Consider the following 24,281-nt stretch of genomic DNA (forward strand, 5'->3'; position numbering starts at 1 on the left):
GGGACTACCGCACCTCCTCCGAAAGCACGGGGGGGTGTGCGTGAACCTCGGTTCGCGTGGAAAGTGTATGCGTGAACTATTTAAAATTTAATTCGGCGCCACGATACTTGGCGCTTAAAGATTAAATTAGATCTAACTCCCTAGGGGCCTGCAGGCAGAACAACCAATCGACGCCACGGGTGTCACGTCTAAATATCCCGGACATAACATCCCGCGACAAAATATCCCATGCGACAAAATATCCCGCGACAAAATATCCCATGCGACAAAATATCCCATGCGACAAAATATCCCGCGACAAAATATCCCATGGCAAAATATCCCGCGACAAAATATCCCCTGGCAAAATATCTCACGACAAAATATCCCTAAGATGCAGAAATGTGAACATATGCACAGCAACTTATAGTTTAACTTTTAATTAAATACATAAACATTAATATTTCGGGACTACCGCACCTCCTCCGAAAGCACGGGGGGGTGTGCGTGAACCTCGGTTCGCGTGGAAAGTGTATGCGTGAACTATTTAAAATTTAATTCGGCGCCACGATACTTGGCGCTTAAAGATTAAATTATATCTAACTCCCTAGGGGCCTGCAGGCAGAACAACCAATCGACGCCACGATACGTGGCATTTAAAATATAATTCGGCGCCGCGATACTTGGCGCTTAAAGATTAAATTAGATCCAACTCTCTAGGGGCCTGCAGGCAGAACAATTAATCGACGCCACGATACGTAACGCTTAAAATTTAATTCGGCGCCACGATACTTGGCGCTTAAAGATTAAATTAGGTCTAACTCCCTAGGGGCCTGCAGGCAGAACAACCAATCGACGCCGCGATACGCGGCGCTTAAAGTTTAAATTAAATATAACTCCCTAGGTAACGATATACGTGGCGCTGAAAATTTAAATTAAATATAACTCTCGAGAGCCTGCAGAAGAACCAATCGGCGCCACGATATACGTGGCGCTGAAAATTTAAATTATAATTTTAATTTGCTTTTCGATCGGGATAGGTTAGATGAAGCGCTTTACACATATGTAAAACAGTTTTAAAAACGCATAGCGCTTGCCTGCACGCTTTTCGATCCAGGATAGGTTGTGACCGGAACAAGTCCAAGTGCCAAGACCGGAACAAATCCAAGTTTCAAGTGCAAGAATCGCGGACATTTTGCTATTCCAGATATGTCTCAGAGCTGTTGCGAAAACATTTTGAAATATTTATAAGATATTTCAATTTATCGAATGAAACATTTCTTAGATATTTCTGAGGTTCTTGTGCTGGTTGTCATTTTAAAGTGAAATTTGAAATTGAAAAATACGTTTTTTGTCGTATTGAACTTGTAATTATTAATGGGAATAAAATACGATGTATTACATATGTGTTACATATGAGAAAAACTTACGACAGTTATAATAATGTGTATAAAAAATATCGTAATGATAGAATTTATAATAAAAACTATAAAAAGATTTTAATCAATACACGTTAGATATTGTACGTACGAGTTGATATATTTTATCGTCACTTACAATTTCATCATTCTACTTATAATGAAAGGCTTTAATTAAAAGCTTACCTATATATATTAATTAAAAGGAAGAAAGTAATAAAAATCATTTTTTTAATATATAGGATAATTATTAATATACATATAAATAAATAGTAATGCTATATTCACCATTAATACAAATTAAATAATATAAATATTTAATTTGCCCACTTTGGGAATCACATTCTTATACATAATATCCTAAAAAACAAGATCTTAAACTTAAAAATTACAAAAATTTTTGTTATTTATTTAAATAGAGGGTAACGTACAGTTATCATATTAAGAAGCTGATTTCGTTTTATCCTAGCGTCTTTCTCATTTTGTACGATTCAACTGCTTACAAACGCAATTTTAAACCTATAATATTCAAGTATGATGAATTATATACGAAAAGAATCTTGCAACGTACTAATCACGTCAATCTATACAGCATATAACTTTTCAGTTACATTGGAACAATATAGTATACCGTATTTGCAATATTGCAATTTATATATAAGATATATATGTACAATGTTTTTGCAACTTCTCTATATTATGGAAAATATTAAGTTTTATCAGCAACACGGGATATATGCCACGTACGCATTCTCAAATATAATAAAACTTTTTTCTTCCGCAAGCTACGCTCGCAAGAGACTTGCGACCTTCTTTGCACTTTCTCCTAGCAACATTGTCCTATGATTACCGGACACCTCTTCTATTCTTATGGGTTGTGTGCAAATCTGAAAAGAAAAAAGGGTAAAGAATATATGCAATGTTAAAATATAAGCTACTAAAATCTATACGACGAGTGACGAGATTAAAATAAAATTTATCAGCTTGAAATAAAGTTCATGTCTACTAAACATACGGATAAAATTAAAGTTCTACGTTTTATTTTTAGATGCGCACGTGCGCGATAACGTTGTAGATACTCTATCCTAGATATATTAATATTTTAAAATTTTTAATTCATCAATTTTCTATTTTTGGATGTAGCTATTATGTTACGATACTCGACAAATATATTTGATTAAAATTAAATTAAAAATTAACGTAAAACATTAAAGTGTGCGCGTGTGTGTGTGCGCGCGTGTGCGTGTGTGTGATCATCTAACTTCTAATTTACACGTATTAATTTACACGTCATTTACAACCCTATAACAAACTAACTATAAAAAGAAAAGCTACATTGAAAATTTAACAACATTGAAGAAATTTAATAAAACAAGAAACAAAGAATTTTCTTACATTTGATAAATCATAATCCTTTTTTAAATGCAGAAAGTTTTCTGCAGCTTTAATCAGTGTGACCGGTCCCTTGATCTTTTTATTCGGATTATAAAATACAGCAGCTGCCAATTTTTTGAATAAAAGATATCCGGCAATTTTTAGATCGTCCTGTGTAAACGGCGTATCGCCTATCACTTCTATCATCTTGTCAAACATCTCCACATCTGATTTACTCTGCTTCAAAACGTCATACGCCTGAAACAAAAGCATCGCAACGTGAATCTAAATCAGTTGATTAACGTATATGGTATATCTCACGTATTGTTGCTCAGATCGTCTTGATTTATGATAATAACGTGATCTATTGTTAATAAAGTTGCCAAGGACTGTTCAAGATTTTGAAAATGTGCTACAAGTTCATTGACGTATTATGATATACGACAATATACGTCATTGCATAATTTTTAAGAGATAAAAAACAATTATTATTTACGTAAACGATAAACACCCGTCATGTTGTAATACGTTCACTTTTGTTTACATTCTATCAAGACTCGAACGTGTGCTTTAGATATTCTACTCCGTACTCGTGCTTTTCCCCATTTCCTTATTTCAAGGTACAAGAAAATGAATAGAAAGGATAGGTTTGTGTGATACTTACTTGAATGAAATTTATTTTCTTATTAAATTGTATGCTGAAATATGCCAACGCTTTCATACAGCCTTCGGAAGTAATTTTTTTCATCTCATCTAGTTTGCCAATCATATCACATTGCTGTCGCACGAATGCCAACGAACCATCGATCAGACTCAGAACTACCTTTTCTCCAGCGGCTTCCAATTGCAAAGTCATCTCGATGGCGACGCAAGTTCCATACGAGTATGCTGCCAAGTGATATGGTCCTTTCTTCTGAACTTTTCTAATGGTATTCACATAGAATTCAGCCAACTCCGGTATCGTTTCGTGAGGCGCCTGCTCAATACTCTGCAGACCCCATAACGGCCTTTCGAGTTCGCTGGCCACATATTCTAGCGATTTAACGAGACCCTCGATACCGTGAACGACGAATAACGTCGGTCCGTTGGACGTCTTTGTTTTCAAGCGAACGAGCGCCTCTTTAGGCAGCAATTCGTTGCTCGGCCACTGCATCAACAGCATGTTGATCGAAACGTTTGAGTCTGCGGTAATAGTGGTCGTATCCGCGGCGAGAGGTTGCTGCTCTTTCGTTATCTCACCACTGGTCGAAGATAATTCTTGCAATTTGGCAAAGGTTAAATTACGGATCTCTTGAGCCGACAATAGAATGTCGTAGTTTCTCTCGAGAGTCTGTTTGATTTCCGTGCCCATCAGCGAGTCCATACCCAAATCGGCCAAGTTATTATTGGGATTAATCGACGTGGCATCTTTAATGCCTAGGATATTGGCAATGGTTGCGATGAGATCAGCCTTGTTGCCGTCATCGGCTTTATGTTTTTCAGCCAACACCGAGGAAGCCAACACCGGATGCGGTTGTTGAAGGAATATATCCATCGTCGCGAGACAACTCGACATGTGTTGCGGTAGAGTACCGCCCACTTCGGTATCGTTATCTCCCATCGTTTCTGAAAAACAATAACAATATCTCAAGAAAAACTGTCATCGTGAAATGTACAAAGCATTCATACAACAATGGACTAGAACAATGGTATGCAAACGTCGTGCATACTTATCGCATTCATAATACTTGAATATTCGTGTTTTATTTACGCGTGTTTATTCAAGGGGCATAAACGTAGGCGTGATCAAGTCAAGATTCGAGTGTTTACAAAACTCGATTCATACATATATATTACCTATAATTAAGCCAACATCTCCGATGGCACCCCATTGAATGGCGAGACCGGGTAAACCATTAGCCTGCCTCTCTTCCATCAGTCTCTCCATGGTCGAATTTGCGAGACCGTAGTTGGTTTGACCCATATTGCCGCGACCGCACGACACGGACGAGAATACCACAAAGTAATCCAACGATGGGCAGAGCTTTCTCGATACCGCATCTAAATTCTTTGTAACATTGACTTTCGGCAAAATGACCGTTTTGAAATCGGCCTCTTCCAAGTTTTCAATCAGAGCATCGCGTAGCACAGCTGCCAGATTGAATATACCGCCTACCGGAGCCAGCCGGTTGCTATCTTGGATTAAGCGCTCAGCACCCGCGAATGTCGTAACATCCTCCGTGAAGACGACGACTTTTACGCCGCTTTCGCGCCAGCGACGCGCGCACAATGCCTGGTAACCGGTGCGTATGCCTGAGCGCGACACGAGAACGATGAATTTGGCGCCGCGGGCGATCATCCACGTGGCCAATTCTAACCCAAACCCACCGAGACCGCCGACCAGGACGTACGACTTCTCCGGATTTATGTAAGTACGTGGGATCGCGGCCACTGTCTTCGGCGTTGCTAATACACGCTTCTTCGTCGGTTCCTCATCACGGATCTTCACTAGTACTTTGCCGATATGCTTGCCCGTTGCCATGAATCTAAATCCCTGCTCGAGCTGTTGCTCCGAAAACACGGTCGATTGAAGCGGACGTATCGCGCCATTCTTGATTCCCTCCGAAACGTGGTTCACCAATTCCTTTTTCACCGCGTTGTCTTCTCCGAACAGCGCGTCCAACAATATACCGTGGAAAGACGTATTCTTCAAAAACATTGACATCCCTACGCGGCTGTCGTTCGACAGATCGTACTTGCCGATCTCAAGGAAACGGCCACCGAACGCCAGGCACCGAATGCCAGCTTGCAATTTCTCCTCTGCCAGTGAATTCAGCACGACGTCGACCCCACGTCCCTGAGTCTCGGCACGTATTAGCTGTTCGAAACTGGTGTCTCGGGAATTGCCGATGTGCCTGTCGGTCAACTGTGGAAATATTTTCTTCAGATATTCTCTCTTATCCAGCGTGCCGACGGTAGTAAAGACGGTACAACCAGCGTGCAGAGCAATGGCGATCGCTGCTTGACCGACGCCGCCTGTACCAGCGTGGATTAACACGCTTTCGCCTGCTTTCAATCGACCTCGTATAAACAGAGCGTAGTAACTAGTCGCGTAAGCGACAGGTATCGTCGCCGCCTGTTCCAACGTCCACTTGTCGGGTACCTCCCAAAGGAAATCAAGATCCGCGACCACAGTGGTCGCCAACCCTTTAGCTTCGACTATGCCCATCACACGACGACCGTCGGTGTCTCTTCCGGAAAATTCAAGCCCCAATATACATTCTTCCGTAGCCATATTATTTGGCAAGGCGTCCGGTGGTAATTTGCCACTCGCCAACATGATATCCCTGTCGTCCATATAATTTATATATATATCTATTTGTCACGTCTTCGTTATCTAAAGTATCATGTATATCAATAAAACAATACTCATTGACAACTTACCTAAAGTTTAATGGAGCATAGTATACGCTGCAAAATTTCATATTGGGAAACGTGTCAGAACGGTAGTAACTTAACGGTCCTTCGATCCATCTCAAACTGCTGAGGTCTCCTCTTGTCAATGTGTTTACATAGGCGTGCTCCACTTGTAGGGAAGACACGTCGCTCGGTTGATCCAATGGCAAGTGTCGATAACAGCCCCATTGTCCTCCTTTTAGCACATTAGCCATTAATCCTTTGTCCAACTGTTCGACGTAAGACCGCACGGATAAACCAAACTTGGGAGCGTTCTTGTCTTGGATAAAGATATAACGCGCATTTGCACCGCCTGTCTCGCGTCGTATACAAGTCATGAGTCCGACCAAGCCTACAAATAAAAAAAAAAACGAGAAATTTCTTCTGTTCCTCATACAGGGCAGTTAAAGAAAGTTTAAGAAACTTTGAAATAATTTTTTCTGTAATATTACCAAGCGTTCCTTCGCCTTGAGATACAAGAAGCACTTCTTGATCATCTTCGCCGTCAGATTTCTTCAGTGCTGCTTTTACATCTTCCAGCCAGGAGAGTGATTTCTCTGTGATTTGTATTACCGTCGGTTCCCTGCTGCTTTTCTGCCGCTTCTTCAGCAACAAGTAAGTCTTTCCCGTGGGATCGATTTGTTTACCGGCCAATGTTAAATCCGTTTCCTTCAACGCGGTCTTCAAATTCAGTTGCGCAGCCGTCTCCTCCAGAAGCACGAAACAACCAGGTTTTAAGGCAGCTACCAAGTTTTTGAGAACGGTATAAGATTGATTGGACAGAACGTCCGCCGCTATGACAAAGTGCACATCCTGAGCGGGTGGTGCTTTATTCACGTCTTGCGTTACGATGTCAGCGTTCACGTTCATTTGGCTCAAACTCGCCGTGTACGTGTCGGCAGAAACTGCGACCACTTTTAAATCAATCTGGCGACAAACAAAGCAATTTTATGATAATTTTAAATACTGAAGAAGAAGAGCAAAAAAAGCACGTACAAATAGAAATAAACTATACGTGTCGCGTGATCGATCGTGACATGCCTCGTTTTTCATTTGTAAGTTGACATGCTTCTTAAAATTTGTATATATATAATACAAATATATGTACAAGAAACGAGTAAACAGTTTAAGTAAAACAAAATACGTTGTTTCAAATGGCATTAACATATGGGAATGGCACAAACTTCTCCCTTCTAATCATTTGTTTCTAAAGCTTCTTTCCAATTCTTAACACATTGTGACAATGTAATTTAATCAAGTGTAATATGTGTTGAATAGATAGTTGAGTGATGGAACAGTCGTCTGTCAAACAAAAGATATTGATTTTTCACGTTGTTGCCACACTCCGCGTATACGCGACGCTAAGAATTTTGGATGGAAAAATATTCCACCTTGAGCGAAACAATTTATTAAAATTCTGCCGTTAAAAACACTTACGATAGGCGCGCCCAGTTCCCCGTGGAAAATGTCGAGAATAAGCGGCGCCAAAAGAGCTTCGGCAGCTCGTTCGCCTGCAACTTCCACGGTCTTCAATTTCAATGCCATCAAGTTTTCGCACATAATTTGCAAGAGTACAGTGAGCGCGTGCACTTTTCCTCTCATTGGATCCTCTATCAGACTGTGTGAATTTTCATAGGGTACGAAAGTGTAGCGTTCGTATTTTGGATCGGCTTGAGTCTGCTGTCGACGAGGCGCCAAGGAAGATTTCAATCCTCTGAGCTCGACGCCACCCGATTTAATTACATCGATGTTCTTGTAATGATACACTGGTAAACCACCATCTTCCGGTAATTCTTCCACCAGTCGTTTGTGAAGAACGGGGTCGATCGCGGCGTACTGGAGACGCGACGGTAAATACATTAGCTTGTGGCTGGTGGACACTATGCTTAACTGAAGCATAGTGTCTATGTACGGAACCCATTGATCGAACCAGTAAAGTTCGCCGGCAACGCCGTAGTTGTCGCAAGATTTGATTCCTTGGAAGATATCGCGATACTCGTAACCGCGCAGCTTCAGTTCCTTGTAAATGTCTTTGGTATTTAACGGCAAAGTCTCCTCCGTGGTAGGCGGTACTGATGGTGGCGGCAGTTTCAGCTGATGCTTCTCGATAGTCTCGGACACGCGGACGTTTCCGCTGACGACAATCGCGTCGGTCTCGCAGATCTCAAAATCGCCCGTTCCCTTGAAAATAGTTATCGAGAATTTCACCGTTCCCTCCTTCGGCATAATAGTGGCTCGCTGAAACCGCACGTTCTCGAACACTACCGGCAATCGTTCAAACTCGACGCCGCGCAGTTTCGCCAAAGTTTTCCACACCAATAAAATATAGCCAGTGGCTGGGAAAAGGACTCGTCCGTCTATCTGGTGCCCCGCTAGATACGCGTCTGTTTCTTTTGACAGATCAATTTGGACGACGCACTCTCCCGAGCTGTCCGATGTCCGTTTGAAAACAGCCACGTCCCACGCGGTAGTATGATCCCACCTGACCAGGGGTCCGATCATCGGTGTTCCGCGACCAACGGGCCAACTCATCGGCGGATACAATTTGGAAACGTCAGGTTGCGCACCGGCCATATACAGCTTGCCCACGTTGGACAGCAGAAAGGCCAGATTGTCCGAATGGTCCCGCTTGTGGAGGCCGATATTGGTCACCGTTGGTGGTAACGATCTGCGCAAGATTGCCTGTAGCAAGCAGTGCGGCGCGATCTCGATCGTTATCGCGTTCTCTGGGACATGCGCGATCGCCTCCTGAAAGAGCACAGGCGACAACAAATTGTTGACGTGATACGCGGCGGAGCTAAGCTGCGCGAGCGGACTGCCCCATGCAGCCTCGGGGACGGAGCTGGAGATCCATCTGGCCGACCTCTGCTTTGGACTCGGGATAATTTTCTCGAGCGAAGCGCGTAGCCTAGGCCCGGCCGGGGCGATGTATTTACTGTGGAAAGAGAAGCCGGAACTGTTGACCAACTTGACGAAGATATCTTTGCTCTTCAGCACCGGTACGAATTTGCGTATAGACTCACGCGGACCGGAAATAGTGATCGAGTCGGTGGAGTTGTGACAAGCTGGAGTGATATCGGGCGGGCACATTTTTTTGGCCTCCTCCCAGCTCAAACCAACTGCCGCCATGGCGCCTGGTTCCAACTTGGAGTCTATAATCGCTTTGCCTCTACTGTAAGCCGCTAAAACAGTCTGCTCCGCGGTAAATGCGCCGTCGGCATAAGCACAACCCAATTCTCCAACGGAGTGTCCGATTATGCCGTCCGGATGTATGCCTATCGACGTTAAAACGTCCACGAGGGCGACCTGCATAGCCGCAATAGACACGAAGGCATCCATCACGTTCTCGTACGTTTCGTTCGTAGCGTTCATGATGATATTCATAAGGTCGATGTCGTGGGGCGCCAATGCATCCGCGCATCGTCGCAAACTACGTTGAAAAGTTTCAATGCCGAACAATTGACGACCCATGCCTGGCCATTGCGTGCCCATGCCGGAAAATATGAACCAAATGGGGCGCCTCTCGTTATAGCTCGCTACCTCGGCCATTTCCCGCGTACCATCGACGCCGAGTATCTCGTAGCCGCGAATCTTGTGACCGGGGATGTCGTTGTTGTGCATTATGTGTAACAGAGAAAGAAATTCGTCGTCTTTACGATGCTCTTTCGCCTTCGCCAGCAAGGTGTGCACAGCTTCTTCCGTTCGACCTGACACAGCGACCAATTTGGGCGACAATTCGGCGATGTTTAATAATGGTGACAATTTTGGTTTTGGATTGCTGCGCAGAACGACATGCGCGTTTGCGCCGCCGAAGCCGAACGAGTTGACGCCTACGAGACCACCGTTCCACGGTGTGGCCTTGTCGACCACTCGAATGCGCCCCTCGTTTAAGGCAGGAATGTTCGGATTTGGAGTATCAAAGTGCAAATTCGCGGGTATCACGCCCGCTTCCATCGCGACTAGCACTTTGGCGATCGAGCACAATCCACTGGCCGGCTCCGAGTGACCCATGTTGGATTTGACCGAGCCAATCAGCAAAGGAGTCTTCCTATTTTTGCAGAACAGTTCGTCGATGGAATTGATTTCCTCTGGATCACCTACTTTGGTACCGGTACCATGGGCCTCCACGTAAACCACGTCTGCGGGATTAATTCCCGCTTCGCTGTAGACCTCGCGCATCAATCGATTCTGCATTTCACCATTGGGATACGTGACACCCTGAGATTTGTAGCCGTCGGTGTTTGTTTTCGTGTGAATCACCGTGGCGTATACTCTGCGCGCATCCTTCGCCTTTTGCAAATATATCCCCACCACCGCCTCGGCCCTCACGTAACCGTCACCTGAAGCGTCGAACGCTTTGCACTTGCCATCCTGGGCCAGCATATTCAGTTTATGAAATTGAAGCGAGGTCGCCGGTCTTAATACGAGATTCAATCCACCGACGATCGCGGCATCGCACTCGCCGTTGCGCATCGCGGCCACTGCCTGATGCATGCTGTACAAGGCCGAGGAACAAGCCGTGTCCACCGCGTAACTAGGTCCGCTGAAGTCGAAACAGAAGGAGACTCTGTTGGCGAACATCGATTTCGAACACCCGAGCAATCCGTATCCTGCAAGCAGATGCGCGCAAGTTTCTCGGTTTATTCTCATTGTCAGCAGATATATCGTGTATAACTTGTCTCGCGTATACCATATATAACAGATATTTATGACAAATAGCAAAATATGAATAGCAAATTATTCGCACGTATATATATATATATATATATATATATATGCGCACACATAATGGATGCACAATTTTACGTGCGAATAATTTGCTATTCATATATATAATTATATTCATTTTCTTATCTTTAGGAAAGATCGTTAGATTCAGCGAATATCTTGCCTCGCGGTAGGTAGAAAACGTACAAATACTTGAATTGACTGTGAGCAGGAGACATTCGGTATTATTTTTCATAATGGACGAACCATTTATGGTATCCATATCTCTCATATAAAAGTCATCCGTTTCCGAACAAGAGACACCGATGAACACCCCGGTACGCGATCCTCTCACGGTCGAGGGATTGATGCCAGCGTCGACTATCGCCTCGTACGTGACTTCTAACATCATGCGAAGCTGCGGGTCCATTGCGTGTGCCTGCTTGGGATGTACCCCGAAAAAAGAGGCGTCGAAGTTGCTGAGGTCCTTGAGCTTGGCAGACCTGTGCGGTATCCCGTGGGCGTCCGCTGACCAACGGCGATCGTCACCAGTGACCATGTCCATTTCTTTCATCAGATTCTCCTTAAACTCCTCGATATTGGACGACTCTGGCAGACGGCCTGGAAAAAAACGTTATTTGTTCACGGCGCGTTACGCTCCCATAACGATCATGCAGCCAGCCGTGCTGTGGCCATTCGCGCGACTGACACGTCGTACCTGATATGCCCGTAATGACGATGTCACTATCGACGGAATACGGCACTCCATTTCCGATCGCGGACTCCCGCGTCACGGGACTGTTGACACTTTCAAATTGAGCAGGCATCTTGCCGACGGAGGATCGTTAATCGTTATCCAACTCTTTTCTACTCCGTACGAATCTCTATCTGCAAAGATAAAACCAACTCGAGTTTTTACGTTTGTCGAAACACATCTATAGTTGATCTACACGTATAAGAAAGAGGCACATTTGAAGGATACTCTAGAGCATATATTTAAACACAAACCGAACAAACGATACATCTTTTTTCAATATTTTTTGCAGTTTTTTTTTTCCAAGAAATGCGCGAGTATAGCTTTAAATAAAAATATTCTTTTACTTAAGGAAAAAACATTTTTTTTAGAAAATATCCATTTCTCACTATTTTAATCAATTTTTCTCAGGTTCAAAAAAAAGACGTTCAAATCAATCAATTTGACTTTTAATGTCGTAGAGTTTACAAAATGTTGTTGTCGATGTTTCGAGAGAAACTTACAAAGGGCCATTCCAACCCCAGGAATAAATTAGTAATCATTTACGCTTATCCGTTACGTTGAAATCTTAACGCTCTGGAATCTCGTTTAACCGTCTCTTTGAACGCGCTCGGTCCACGAGCGCGTACACTACACGCGATTACCTTCAATTGACATTAAACATACTTAATTGAGTAATCTCAATAGAGTTTCTAGATAAATCAACTTTGCTTGACGAATGTTTGCAGGATCGTCGCTCTTTCTTGAAAAATCTGTCAATTATCTTTCTCCAAATTCGAGATCCAGGTACGTACGTCGTATTATTGCACGAACGATCATTCATTCAACTCACGTCATTTCTAGCTAATTAATTGAAGATACCGTGCTACGATAATGACCTATTTCATTTTCAAATAACGCAACGTCATATATACTTCGCACGAGAGAAATACGTTATATTTTATTTCAACATATATTTCGACATATTTCACAAATAATTTATTTTTCGATAATATTACCTTTTTTATTACTTTTATATGAAATTATACAAGACAAATCGCGAGAGACGTATCTCGAGAGCAAGAGATAGCAAAATATCAGACATTTACGAAAATTTGTCTTAAACGTGCCGTTCCGAACTATCCTGATAAGAGGAGTTATCGCGTATACCCGACCGTAACCCGCGACCCGCGGCACGATATTCGGTTACGATATATTCGATTAGGATATTCGTTTCATCAATCACATAATCCGGAACGTGTTACTGTCGACACAACATGGAGTTTCAGGAACCAGCAAATGTCACGCGTACGTACGTTTTTACGTCGTAAAAACCCCTTGATATTCGATCGCAAGTCCGTTTTTCGACAACTTTTGCAGATATATTTCTCATATCGTACTTGTGCGGTCGCCCCAAAACGTCATACAGCTATTTCTCGTTACATGAGACTGTTTGTAAAAGCGTTGAGTAAAGTCAATCCAACGTTTTTTCTATACGTATTGCATCGAACTGGTGCGGTGATAAGATTGGATCTATCCACATTATCATGCGACGTAAAATGGAGAATATTCTTAAAAAAAAATTACTGATTATTTTATACTCTACGTAATTATTATGATAAAAAAAAAAGAAAAATTTTGAATCAGATAGTATATGGTAGTTACTAAACCGGGTTATGAACCGTCGCGTGGTCGTGTAAACGTAGTCATAGAGTCGTTGTAATGACGTTGTCGGAAAAAAAATCGTTGCGTCATGGAATTTCAAGCTGGTTATTAAGTTGGCACAACTATTGTGTGGCACACAACACACGGTTGAACAAAATACATAGACGTAGACATAGACATAAATTTTTGGCTTTGTTGCGTGTCTTTTATTTACGATTTTTAATCACTTTAGCCGCGTCGATAAAAAGAGTGGCTGTATCGACTGAAACGTAATAGTTGGCACAGTCATAAAAAGAAAATCTAAATATAAAAAGTAAAAACATATTTCTCTAATGCTCTCGTTTGTTGCTACGTAGTTGTTCCATTGCCAATAAGTTGATCGCAATATTCTTTGATTCAGAAAAATCATCTTCCAACCACCCTGAGAGCTATAGCACAACGCCGTAAAACATTACGTTCAACAAATATCTCAATAGCGTACGTCTTTGTAATCTTGTCGTCTTCTAAGAGTAAATCCGATTTTCTTGTTCCATTCTTAACCGCGTCAAAACTGTACTCTTATAGCTATTCTGCGCCAACGCAACACTTAAACTTTACAACGTGAATGAAAATCTCGATAGATCACATCTTTCAGATTTTATCGCTCGACATTTTTTCCCCTGTAGCTGTGTACCACGTATAAACCCAAGTTGACACAGCCATCACTATTTTTATCGAGTCAACTAAAGAAGTAAAATTGTGGCTAAGACAACAAAAAAGTAACAAAAAAAGCAAAAAAAATTATGTTCGTTTCGTTCGCGTGTGCGCGACAGTGTCTGCAGCACAAGAACACACGCTCGTTAACGCTCGTGTGACACGTTGCGTCAAGTATTGGCCATGAACTTATAAGCCATATGTAAATTTTTAGACTTAGATTACGCACAAAGAAATCGGTAACGAAACGTGTTATACGGAATAATCTTGTGCGGAGAGCCTCAAAATAGATTTAAGTTCAAGTAGGAAAGTCGAGTGTGCGTTATCCCGTTATCGCATTATCGCAAAACTCGCACGACTAGCGATGCGCGCGTAACCGTAAGCCAAAAGCCCTAAGCCCTAAGCTAGACCGAGCTGTTATAATCCTGGTGACTCTCTGTCTTTCTTAATTATGTGTAAGTATATTTAAATACTGCATTTTCAAGTATTCAAGATCGCGCACTCAAGTGCAAGTACGTGCCTATTTGATGGAGCATTGAAGTGCACTTTACTTGCGTGCAAAACAGTACGGATGATGATAACAAACTGGTGATGAGTGTTGTCTCTTCATCGCACTTGCATTGTACTTGACATTAATTTGACGTTATTCTGATTCACATGAGTTTCCTCGCACATGTCTATTCCATAAAATGACATAAAATAATGCTGTCTATTTGCAGACGCAAAATACAAATATTTGTTAAAAATTTGTTAATCCGAAAAAATTTTTAGTCCGATACGTGCAACTGAACATGTTGGTTAGTTAACTAAACATTAGTTGTTTCAACACGTATTAAGTTGCACTAAAAAAGATATAGTACATTCGTGTCAACCGCATCCAAATTTTTTAATCAAGAATTAATTAATTCAACTAATGTTTAGTCAAACTACGTAAAATGTTTAGCTGCACGTAACGGACTAAATATTTTTTTTCTCAGTATAGCGCGTTGTAGAAGATACGACACGACACGACACGACGTTATCTTACGTCGTATCTCAATCCAGTATTACGAACGTATTATCAGATTCTTTAGTTCTTTTCAAATGTGTATTAAGAACGTGTTACGAAAATATTATGTTTTGACATACTCGAAGGCATTGTTTATCGATAGATGTGCCATATTGTACATGTACATACATACATTATTTAGCGAAAAATCGACAGAGACGATATACAAAAATCTATTGTATGTATATATTATATACATATTTGAATATTTCATAAAGACAATCAAGTATACTAATAATTATGTTCCTAGCGTGTCTCAATATCGGAATAATCGGAACAGCAGCTTTAATGTCACCAAATGAGCTCTTTTACAAGTCCGCGTTAACATATTGTAAATGACGGATTTTTAAGTCATCGCGCATGCAGGCAGAGGTCAATTCTTGCGCTTCCTTATCCCGTCGCATTAATTCATTAGAGACGCACGTTCAGCACCGCTTACACCCACGCCGTCGCGACAGGTGCGTGCGATTGTAATTAGTAATTGAGAAATATCACAGTACGTGTATTCTTGGAACGAGAGAAAAGTAGTGCAATAGTAAATATTAATTATATAGTGTATAGTGTAAAAGAAAATGTAATGCAATCTCTCGATTTTAATCAAGATCTTTGATAAAACGTACGTTTCATAACTGACAATGAATAAAGGAAGAAAAAAATTTTGTTACGTACTTGCACGGCCAAAATAAAAGAGAAAAATTTTCGCTCGAAACTCTATAGCTTTATCGTTCCTGCCGAGCTAGTGAAGCTTGAGTTTTTAGTTGGATACTTTTTTCTGCGCGTGTGTTCGCATATCAGGCTTTCGCTATTCGTCATACGACGAGTGTCTATAAGAGTCACCTACTGTTAGTGAGTTCGCACGCGCAAGTTCGTAGGTACAGTTTGACATCATACTTGTTAGAACTATATACATTGTGACGCAATCGGCAATACAAACACAAACATAACGTCGCGGTCGTCTATTTCGATAATGTTCACAAGTATTTTGAATCTTCAAGTCAAGTATATAAGAAACGAAACGTCCGAGGATGGATTTCTTTCTACAAATACACGCGACGAAGCGCGAATATTCGCTACTGTTTACCATTCACATAAATACTGTGGCGCTCTCGTGACTCGCGTAAAACTGAACGCGTGTTTGTTTCGCTCCTCGCTCTTCGCACTATAGTGCGCTAGATCGTTCCGTTAGAAATTCGTATAGCCGTATATACCTGTAGACTCGTAGCTCGTACTGCTCGTAGCTTGTATAGCGCAGTCTGTGGCCTGGTGCAGTTTGTTACCTCGAAAACTTTCGTTTCTCTCTTTTACGCTTCGAAGATTTAGTCACTTTACGTTTCGTTGCCTCTATTTACATGTATTACATATACGTGCGTACATGATGCTTATCCAGTCATTAGCATCTTCCCGTATCTGCCGTACCTATGCGTCTCACTCATGTCATGCAACGCATTACGGTAGAGTCGATATAAGAGATTCATATGACTCTGACACTCCTGAAAGAGATACGCAATCTATTCTTGTATAACATACATATATGTATTTGTTAATTTGAGATACTCTTTTCACGTAGTATTTAATTCTTTAAATTCGGAGGATTTCTGAAGGAGTGTTTACACGATTTTGTAAACCTTGTGGAAAACATACGTGGGAAAGGATTTTTCATATTTTCTTTAGAAAATGTTTCCAAGATGATTATAAAAATAAATTTGAGATACGTATAAAAGTACATTTTCATTGATCCAAAACCTTTTTACACGCAGGATATCTCTCTCAAATGGGTCTGATATATACATATCCGCGGTATATCTTACGTTCGCCAAGTATTGCGAGTCGTGCGACGGCGGTTCGCTCGCAGCGGTTCTTTCTTCGGTACGTCGGTACGTCGGTTGGCCGGTAAGCGGTTAACGGATACGAACGCGTCCTAGTCGCACAACGTCGTACTCCGAATGTCCGAATGTCCGAAAGTCCGAATACTCCGATATCGATCGCGCGTGGTCGCGCGGTCGCGCGGAAACTCACCTGGCTGAACGGTCTCCTCTCGTCTCGTCTCGTCTCGTCTGGTGGACGTCGTGGACGAGCACGATCCCGGATCCCGGGAAAAGTCAAGTTGGAGCGGAACGAAGGACTGGCGTTGCTCGTTGAGCTTTAGTCGTTGCGGTCTTTCGAATGACCGCGCGGAGCTGTCTTCCACGCCGAGGGTGACGCGAGTGGCTCTCTCTCGCTCTCTCTCTCGCTCTCCAGAGAGACAACCGGGAAGTCGGGCGATCAAACTGAGGACTGACTGGCATCTACCTCACCAGCATCTTATTATTGAATCGCACAGTCTCCGTGGTCTGACATCAGACCATGTGGCGACGACCAATCGGAGCGCGACTCCGGCGAACGCATGCGCGCCCACCGCCCGGTGCCTGGTCACCGGTGTGCGGTGTGCCGCATCCGCGCGCGCGTGTGCGACGACGACGACGTCCTGTCTATGATTTTCCGTCACGAGCAGGATCGTGTTTCGGCTGACCCGCCGACGGCGCCGACACCCGCCGTCACCCGCCGTCGCCCGCCGTCGCCCGCCGTCGTCCGCCGCTAGCCACTTTACTTGACGGCTGACGCGCGTCCACGCGGCGGGGTGCGTGCCGTGCGTGGTGGCGTGGTGCGTCTGGTGCGAGATCGCGGCATTCGCGTGAGCACGCGTTTGTCACATGCCGCATGCCGCATGCCGCAGCGTCGCAACTCTTTTACGTTCTTTCGTTTCGCCGACCGCGTTATCGGGGGGATGATAGCGTTACCGGCGCGGCGTAGTCACCGACCACCGTTTTGAAACACGTCAAGTGGAAAGAATCGATCGTTGTCGACGATGCGCAATGATTTTATGCGTTCCAGCTTCCAGCTATTAATATTATTATTAAAATGTATAGCGGCTGCTAATACGATAGTCGCGCGCGCGCGCGCGCGCGCGCGTAAAATATAGGGAATAGCGTAGTAGAGAATCGATAATTATAGATGTACTGATCTTCGTTCGGAGAGATAATCGCCCTTCAAAAAAGGAATAATAAGATACGTTTGTGTCTGACATATATGATGTGTGTCTATTGAAATTATAGAAACTCATTAATACGTTATAACTAATCGTATGTTTTTCGTCAATCTTATATGTCTGCACACTTTTTAACGAAATGTTGCATATGTTGCGTCACGCTGCTACGAAATAAGTAAATCGATTCCGTTAGCCGATCGTCGTTGTCCGATTCGAGATTCGGGATTCGTGAATTAACGCGGATGTAAACACGGATGGTTAAGTTGGATTTTCAACAGTTTTCAAGGAACACACGAGAGTTGAGAGAAACACAGATTTATATAACACGTACGTTGTGACGTACGTTAATTGATTTCAAGATCCGAAATCTCTGTAATCATTTAAATAGAAGTGTCTCTGGAATATTTTTCCACTTGGTCGATATAACGATATCGGAAACGTTCAATATAGATATACTTATACAAGCATATACATACGATCGAGTCATCAAATGTACGCGTTTGTGCATTATAGCTTATAGCGTTGAATATGTGCGTTTCGCACAGGTGTGCGTGTAAGTGTGTGTTGATACCATTTAATAGTAGTATATCGGTACTCGAGATTCTAGTAACTAGGAAAAAAACACAAAGGCCAATAATCGAGCAAACGTAGTATGTAGATATTATTTGAGATGGAAATAAACTTTTAACGTTGACATCCACTGTTTGCTCGATTCGTGGCCTTTGTTCTACCTTTTACCTTTGTCAAGACACACGAGCGAGATCCTTTTAATTCTAATAACTAGATTCGATGAACGTATACAGTCCGTGATCACGTTTCGAAAGCGACCGAAGAAAACCTGAGGAAAGGGGTGCAAGGAATATTCGATAATTAATATTTAAGAATCTCTTTCTCTCTCTCTCTCTCATCATAAGACGTCAACGCTGTAACGCACGGACGTGCCGTGCATTCGGCTCGTAGTTGACTATAAGTACTTTAATTTTGATTTTTCCAAAAACAAGCCAATATTTTCTTTTATAGCAGAGAAACATTTTTTTTTAGTCTTCTAAATTCTACGTTATTATTCCGACTACAGAATTTGCATGTACGCCTTACGTGTATATCAAAGATATGTGCGGTATAAAACATCGGTATGTAGAAAGTTCTATAGGAACTTTCATGAAGTTTTTTATTTTCAATCGCTTACAGTTTGGAAGGTATTATACTACCTCGAAATTTCAGGAAAGAAGTTAAGAAAAGTTTTAAAACAGTTTAGTTGACGAATTTGTGATTAAAATTACGGTCATTTCTATGTAATCTATTCTATGTAATCTATTCGTAATTCCACGAATTTATGTAATGATTTCGTTAAAAATAGAAAAAAAAAACAAACCTTTGATACATTTTACTCGACATTAAATTTAATATCATGTAAATAAAATGTAAGTAAATTTCTTATCGTCGCAAGGTCTGCGTTGCATAAATATTGTGGAAGTGATAAGTATACATTCGTATGATTTCGCGAGCATATATAAAAATGATTCATGTAAAGTATTGAACGATTGATATAATAGACTGTGTCAGTTTCACTTAAATTCAAATATAACGATATTAGGCATGACAAAACGATAAGAAAAATTTCACGCTTATTCTATAAAATTTCGATTTTTTTTATTAATCATACAAGTTGTAGTTCAATCCTTTGTGTTTTAAGAATTTAACAATTTATGTTTACATATGCGGGGCATTCCATGCCAAATCGACTTAGGTTTAACTCTCGACCTCTCGCCGGATTTGGTCGCCGATTTTTTATGTTCGTGTTCCAACTCTAAAATGTATTTAGACTTTTTTTAGATTTTTTTTTTTTTTATAAAATTTTGTTTAGTTAGAATTTTTTAAACCGATATATCGATGGCCACAACTTAAAAATCTGGAAAAATTCTCAAAAATCCTGTGTTGTATATAAAAATGTTCAAGCAACAGCCTACAGTGAACTGACGTCTGCTTCTAATTTTTTTCAATATTTTTTTTTTGAAAAAAACTCGAAAAAATAAGAAGCAAACGCCGGTCCACTTTGGGTCAAAGGTTAAAAATTTTGATATCTGACACAGGATTTTTGAGAATTTTTTCAGATTTTTAAATTGTGGCCATCGATATGTCGGTTAAAAAAATTATAACTAAATCAATTTTATAAAATAAAATCTTAAAATAAATCTGAGTGCATGGTAGAGCTGGAATAATAACATAAAAAATCGTCGATCAAATCCGAGGTCTAGAGTCAAACCCATCAGGTCGATTTGGCATGGAATGCCCCATATACAACTTTTCATTTACACATTCAATAATACTCTTCAGCAATGATGCTTTTTTTACTTCTTAATTTCTTGAAATCTGACACATCCTTGTATTTAAAGATAAAAGCGATTTTGTCTGAGAGTAATTTCGTTCGTGTACAGAAATTTGTAATATTACTATATAAAAAGAAAAAATAATAATTTTCTATAAAAAAGATTTTTAATACATCTCACAAGGACCATCATCTTGTAATACGTAATACATATTAATTACAAGGTCGCCTCCTTTTCTATATATAGAGGTTGATTTTAATCACTCATTAGGGATAGACAAATATATACATATATATATATATATATATATATATATATATGTAGACGTATGATGAAAATTCAGGTAATTTAGATAACAACTTTTTGAAAAATAGAAAAAGGCAAAACTCTATAATCAAGAAACAATAGTAAAATAATAATCATAAATATTATAATATATTTTGTATAATTTTGTAAAATAATTAAGACTAATTATTTGTATAATTAAGATTATTTTTATTTGGAGAGATATGCTTTAAGATAATTACATTTAAATGTATTCGTATTAAAATTTATATTAATTCAAATCATATTATATTAAAATCCAAGGTTAAATTTATTTATTTCCACACATTTATTTCTGCTTATCAAAAGAACAAATAATTCAAAAGAAAAAATATATTACCCCCAAAATATATCACCCCCAAAGTTTGTACAAATTATATTTCTGAATCACCCTGTACATGTATTGCAGTATTGAAGGTTTATTATTAATAATATAATCATATTTCTATCCAAAAGTTCTCTGTTAAATACGTGTTAAGAAATAGTATCATCAAAACACTGAAATATGCACGTGTTATTTATTCAAATAGGTACGTAAAAGACCTATATTTTATTTTTTTATAGTTGGAAAAAGATAACGTAAGATTAATATAAGCAATGGATTAATGCAGCACGAGGAGGTAGAATCATTGTTTTTTTTTAAGTTTAAATTAAAGGGTTATCCCGCGGAAGAATTTATCATCGCTAGAAAAGGCAAAATAAAATTTTGTTGTGCAGCGTACAAATTACAATAATTTTCTGTAAAAATAACAATAGTCTCGACTAAAACGATAGTCAAATAACAACGCGTCTACCGCGAAGAAAGTGCTCGAGATATAACTAATCGTCGGATTTAACGCCGCTTTTAACGAGACCTTTGTGGTACCGTCCAAAGGCAAGCAGGAGGCATCCTGTTTAGCACCGCAGATGCCACTTTGTAAGTGACGATACGACGACGATACGAGTTGCAGTTGCTCTAATCTAAACTCGACGTTGATTTTGATATCGACACTCGACAGAGGGAAATGCCGTGCCGCGACGGCGACGCGACGGAGACGATGCATGCTATCGAGATAATCGCGTATTCGGCATGCAGTCTCGCGTGCTCCGTCACGCAATGTATCACGTGGAATCGATTACGGGAATGAAGTCACACGCCGCGTCACACGGGCGAGTCGTGATCCAAAAATATTAAAAATTTTATTATTCCAAAAATTATTATAATTGTTATACAGTAAATAAAAGAATGTTAATAATATATAAATAAAAAATCACTGACGTATAAAGAATCAAAAAAATGGTCTATATAGAAAGACAATCGTTGCTTGCGCTTTATAGAAAAAACAATGTTTGTTCCATAAACAATTTATTGATAGTGCACGTCTCTCTCTCGCGGAGAATTACACTATCCGTTTTATAAAAAAATAATATATATTTTTTATACATATATAAAAAAAATTTGTTTTATAGATATATATGTGTATTTGTAGATTAATTGATGTAAGTGTCTTGTCTATTATTTCAAAAAAATGCGTAATTTCAAATGGCGTGTAATAGTCTGATGACTCTTTGACCTGTGACATAAAGACACAACGATCGATCATGTGTTCGATCATGTGTGCGATTTAATTCGTCAGATAGATGGATGTTTCATGACTAATCATATGACAGTGTGGCGTACGAAATGAGCAATAAATCTCATATCCGATTTCAATAAACAAAAAATCTGCATATTTTTATTTTACATTTTCTACGTATCTTTGATATGTAGAATATTAAGTAAATACTAATAGTAAACGTGATAATAGTAAAATATAAAGAATCAAATTCTTAATATTATACTTTATATATTTAAATAATTACTGTATAAATTTATAATTTTTTATGCACGAAGCACGTATCGCTTCGCATATAAAATATTACGTTTGCTATTTCAGACAGCAGAAAATCTGCAAGTTATATGAACAAGATTAGAAAGAAACAAAAGTAGAGCATGCTGAAATTCTTTATTTATTCCTATTACCTCACTGACTTTTCGTATGTATTATGACGTTCTTTAAGGCTATAATCGATAATATATCGTATAAAATACATGTAGATTCTTTTACATGGGAGAGCTTTATACCGTATCCATTATTTCCCTCCTTTTTTCTTTTTCTGCGACTCGTTTGCTTCGTTCAACTTTTCTAGTTCCAACTCCAAAGCTCTTTGCTTCCGTCGACACGTTGGCGTTTTGGAAAACCAGGCTGTAACATTAAATTCCAAATTTAAGCCTGCTAAAAGTCTATAGGCACTTGCTATCCCATGCGCTACACGTATCACGTGTGTTCACGAACCTAGAAACGCATCTTCCTCTTCGCGATACACTGGATCCTTGAAACTCAACGCATTCACCAATTCCACGTGCGTCAAAGGATGAGTTCGTAATTGTACCATACGCTTTGTAGTCATTATCTGTATCGTAATACACGAAGGAAAGTTAAATTTAAGATAATATATTGTAAGCACTGATAACGTTGATATTTGTAATTCAGATCAGATTATCAACCTCATTGATCGCTGCTAAAATAGTTCCTATCGTGAAACCGTCGCACGCTTTGGCCATTGCTGACGTATCAAATTGTCGACTAATGCCCGAATACTAGAAAAACAAGATTTTTGATGTGTAAACATAAATTATTCGTTACTAGCATAAACTTTATTTGACGAAACAATAATTTAAAAAAATAAGTGTAAAAAATCAAACGTGGGCACGTATTGTCAAATGATTGATATATGAATTAATATATTAATTAAAGATGATAAATTTTCTTTAAATAGCACGTCGTAAAAGACGATTTCAAGCGACATTTGTACAACTCACTTTGTACAACAAATCTTTCCATATAAAAGACACGGTGCCGTAATCCGGTCTAGGAATATATATGACTTTGTCGTAAGTCTGATATAAGAGCTTTGGATCACCATCCCAAGGCTTCGTAGATGTCCCGATAAACAAAACTCTGTCTTCACCCGTGATATTCTTCACCAGTTTTGGTAAATCTTTTCTCAAACGTTTCGGATCGGTCTTATCTGTTTTCGCTACTTTCTTCACAAACGGCTTTTCCGCGTCGTCCATGAAGATTACTGACGGCTGCAGTAATCGCGATACCTTCGACAGTATACAGACGTACTTAATACAATAAATAAACAGAATAATTTCGCTCGACTAAGCAGAAGCTAAATATAATTTAAAACGGCCACGTTTCGAGCATTTATACAAGATGTTAAAATTATATTTAATACGTTCACGAATAGTATACAGTCGTTGACGTTTCGTGTGCCTTACTTGGCCTTCTTCAGAACCATAAAAAACTAAACGCCGTACGCACACGTCTCGTATCAATATTCATAAAAGAAACAGTGTCGACGCATTGATTTACTTAAAAAATACAGTAGATCTTACCCATGAATATGGACCACGAGTCAAAGTGAAGTCGGAGAATAACGTGTCGAATATTCGTCAAAATCAGCCATGTTCTTCGTTGCATGACTCATGTGTGTCCGTGTCCGTGAAACACATGAGTCATGCAAC

General features: G+C 40.2%; 2 protein-coding genes across 8 annotated transcripts in view; both read right to left on the reverse strand.

The window, feature by feature from the left end:
• Positions 1–1,659: 1,659 nt before the first annotated feature.
• On the reverse strand, positions 1,660–17,392 carry LOC112456262 (fatty acid synthase). Of its 2 annotated transcripts, XM_025018690.1 has the most exons (11): positions 17,069–17,392; positions 16,261–16,542; positions 11,632–11,801; positions 11,181–11,534; positions 7,644–10,816; positions 6,659–7,133; positions 6,195–6,558; positions 4,608–6,097; positions 3,436–4,376; positions 2,793–3,029; positions 1,660–2,284 (listed from the first exon to the last, which is right to left on the reverse strand). In XM_025018690.1, the coding sequence occupies exons 3-11, from the start codon at positions 11,738–11,740 to the stop codon at positions 2,183–2,185; spliced, it is 7,245 nt and encodes a 2,414-aa protein (XP_024874458.1). In that variant the 5' UTR covers positions 11,741–11,801; positions 16,261–16,542; positions 17,069–17,392; the 3' UTR covers positions 1,660–2,182. The 2 variants fall into 2 exon arrangements, with proteins under 2 accessions (XP_024874458.1, XP_024874449.1); XM_025018681.1 differs by lacking the exon at positions 16,261–16,542.
• Positions 17,393–22,574: 5,182 nt separating this feature from the next.
• LOC112456274 (dynein regulatory complex protein 11) overlaps positions 22,575–24,281 on the reverse strand; it is a 12,430-nt gene continuing 10,723 nt past the window's right edge. For 4 of the 6 annotated variants that reach the window (XM_025018723.1, XM_025018702.1, XM_025018708.1 and 1 more), the window contains 4 exons: positions 23,571–23,858; positions 23,256–23,348; positions 23,044–23,161; positions 22,699–22,953 (listed from right to left, as the gene is read on the reverse strand). In XM_025018723.1, the coding sequence (XP_024874491.1) occupies positions 22,841–22,953; positions 23,044–23,161; positions 23,256–23,348; positions 23,571–23,858 (612 nt within the window). In that variant the 3' untranslated portion in view covers positions 22,699–22,840. Of the gene's footprint in view, positions 22,657–22,698; positions 22,954–23,043; positions 23,349–23,570; positions 23,859–24,281 lie in introns of those variants that run through there. The other 2 variants (XR_003040938.1, XM_025018737.1) reach the window with 2 other exon arrangements.

The sequence above is a fragment of the Temnothorax curvispinosus genome, unplaced genomic scaffold (assembly GCF_003070985.1).
Source record: "Temnothorax curvispinosus isolate PA1 unplaced genomic scaffold, ASM307098v1 QBEX01000615.1, whole genome shotgun sequence".
Taxonomy (NCBI): Eukaryota; Metazoa; Arthropoda; class Insecta; order Hymenoptera; family Formicidae; genus Temnothorax; species Temnothorax curvispinosus.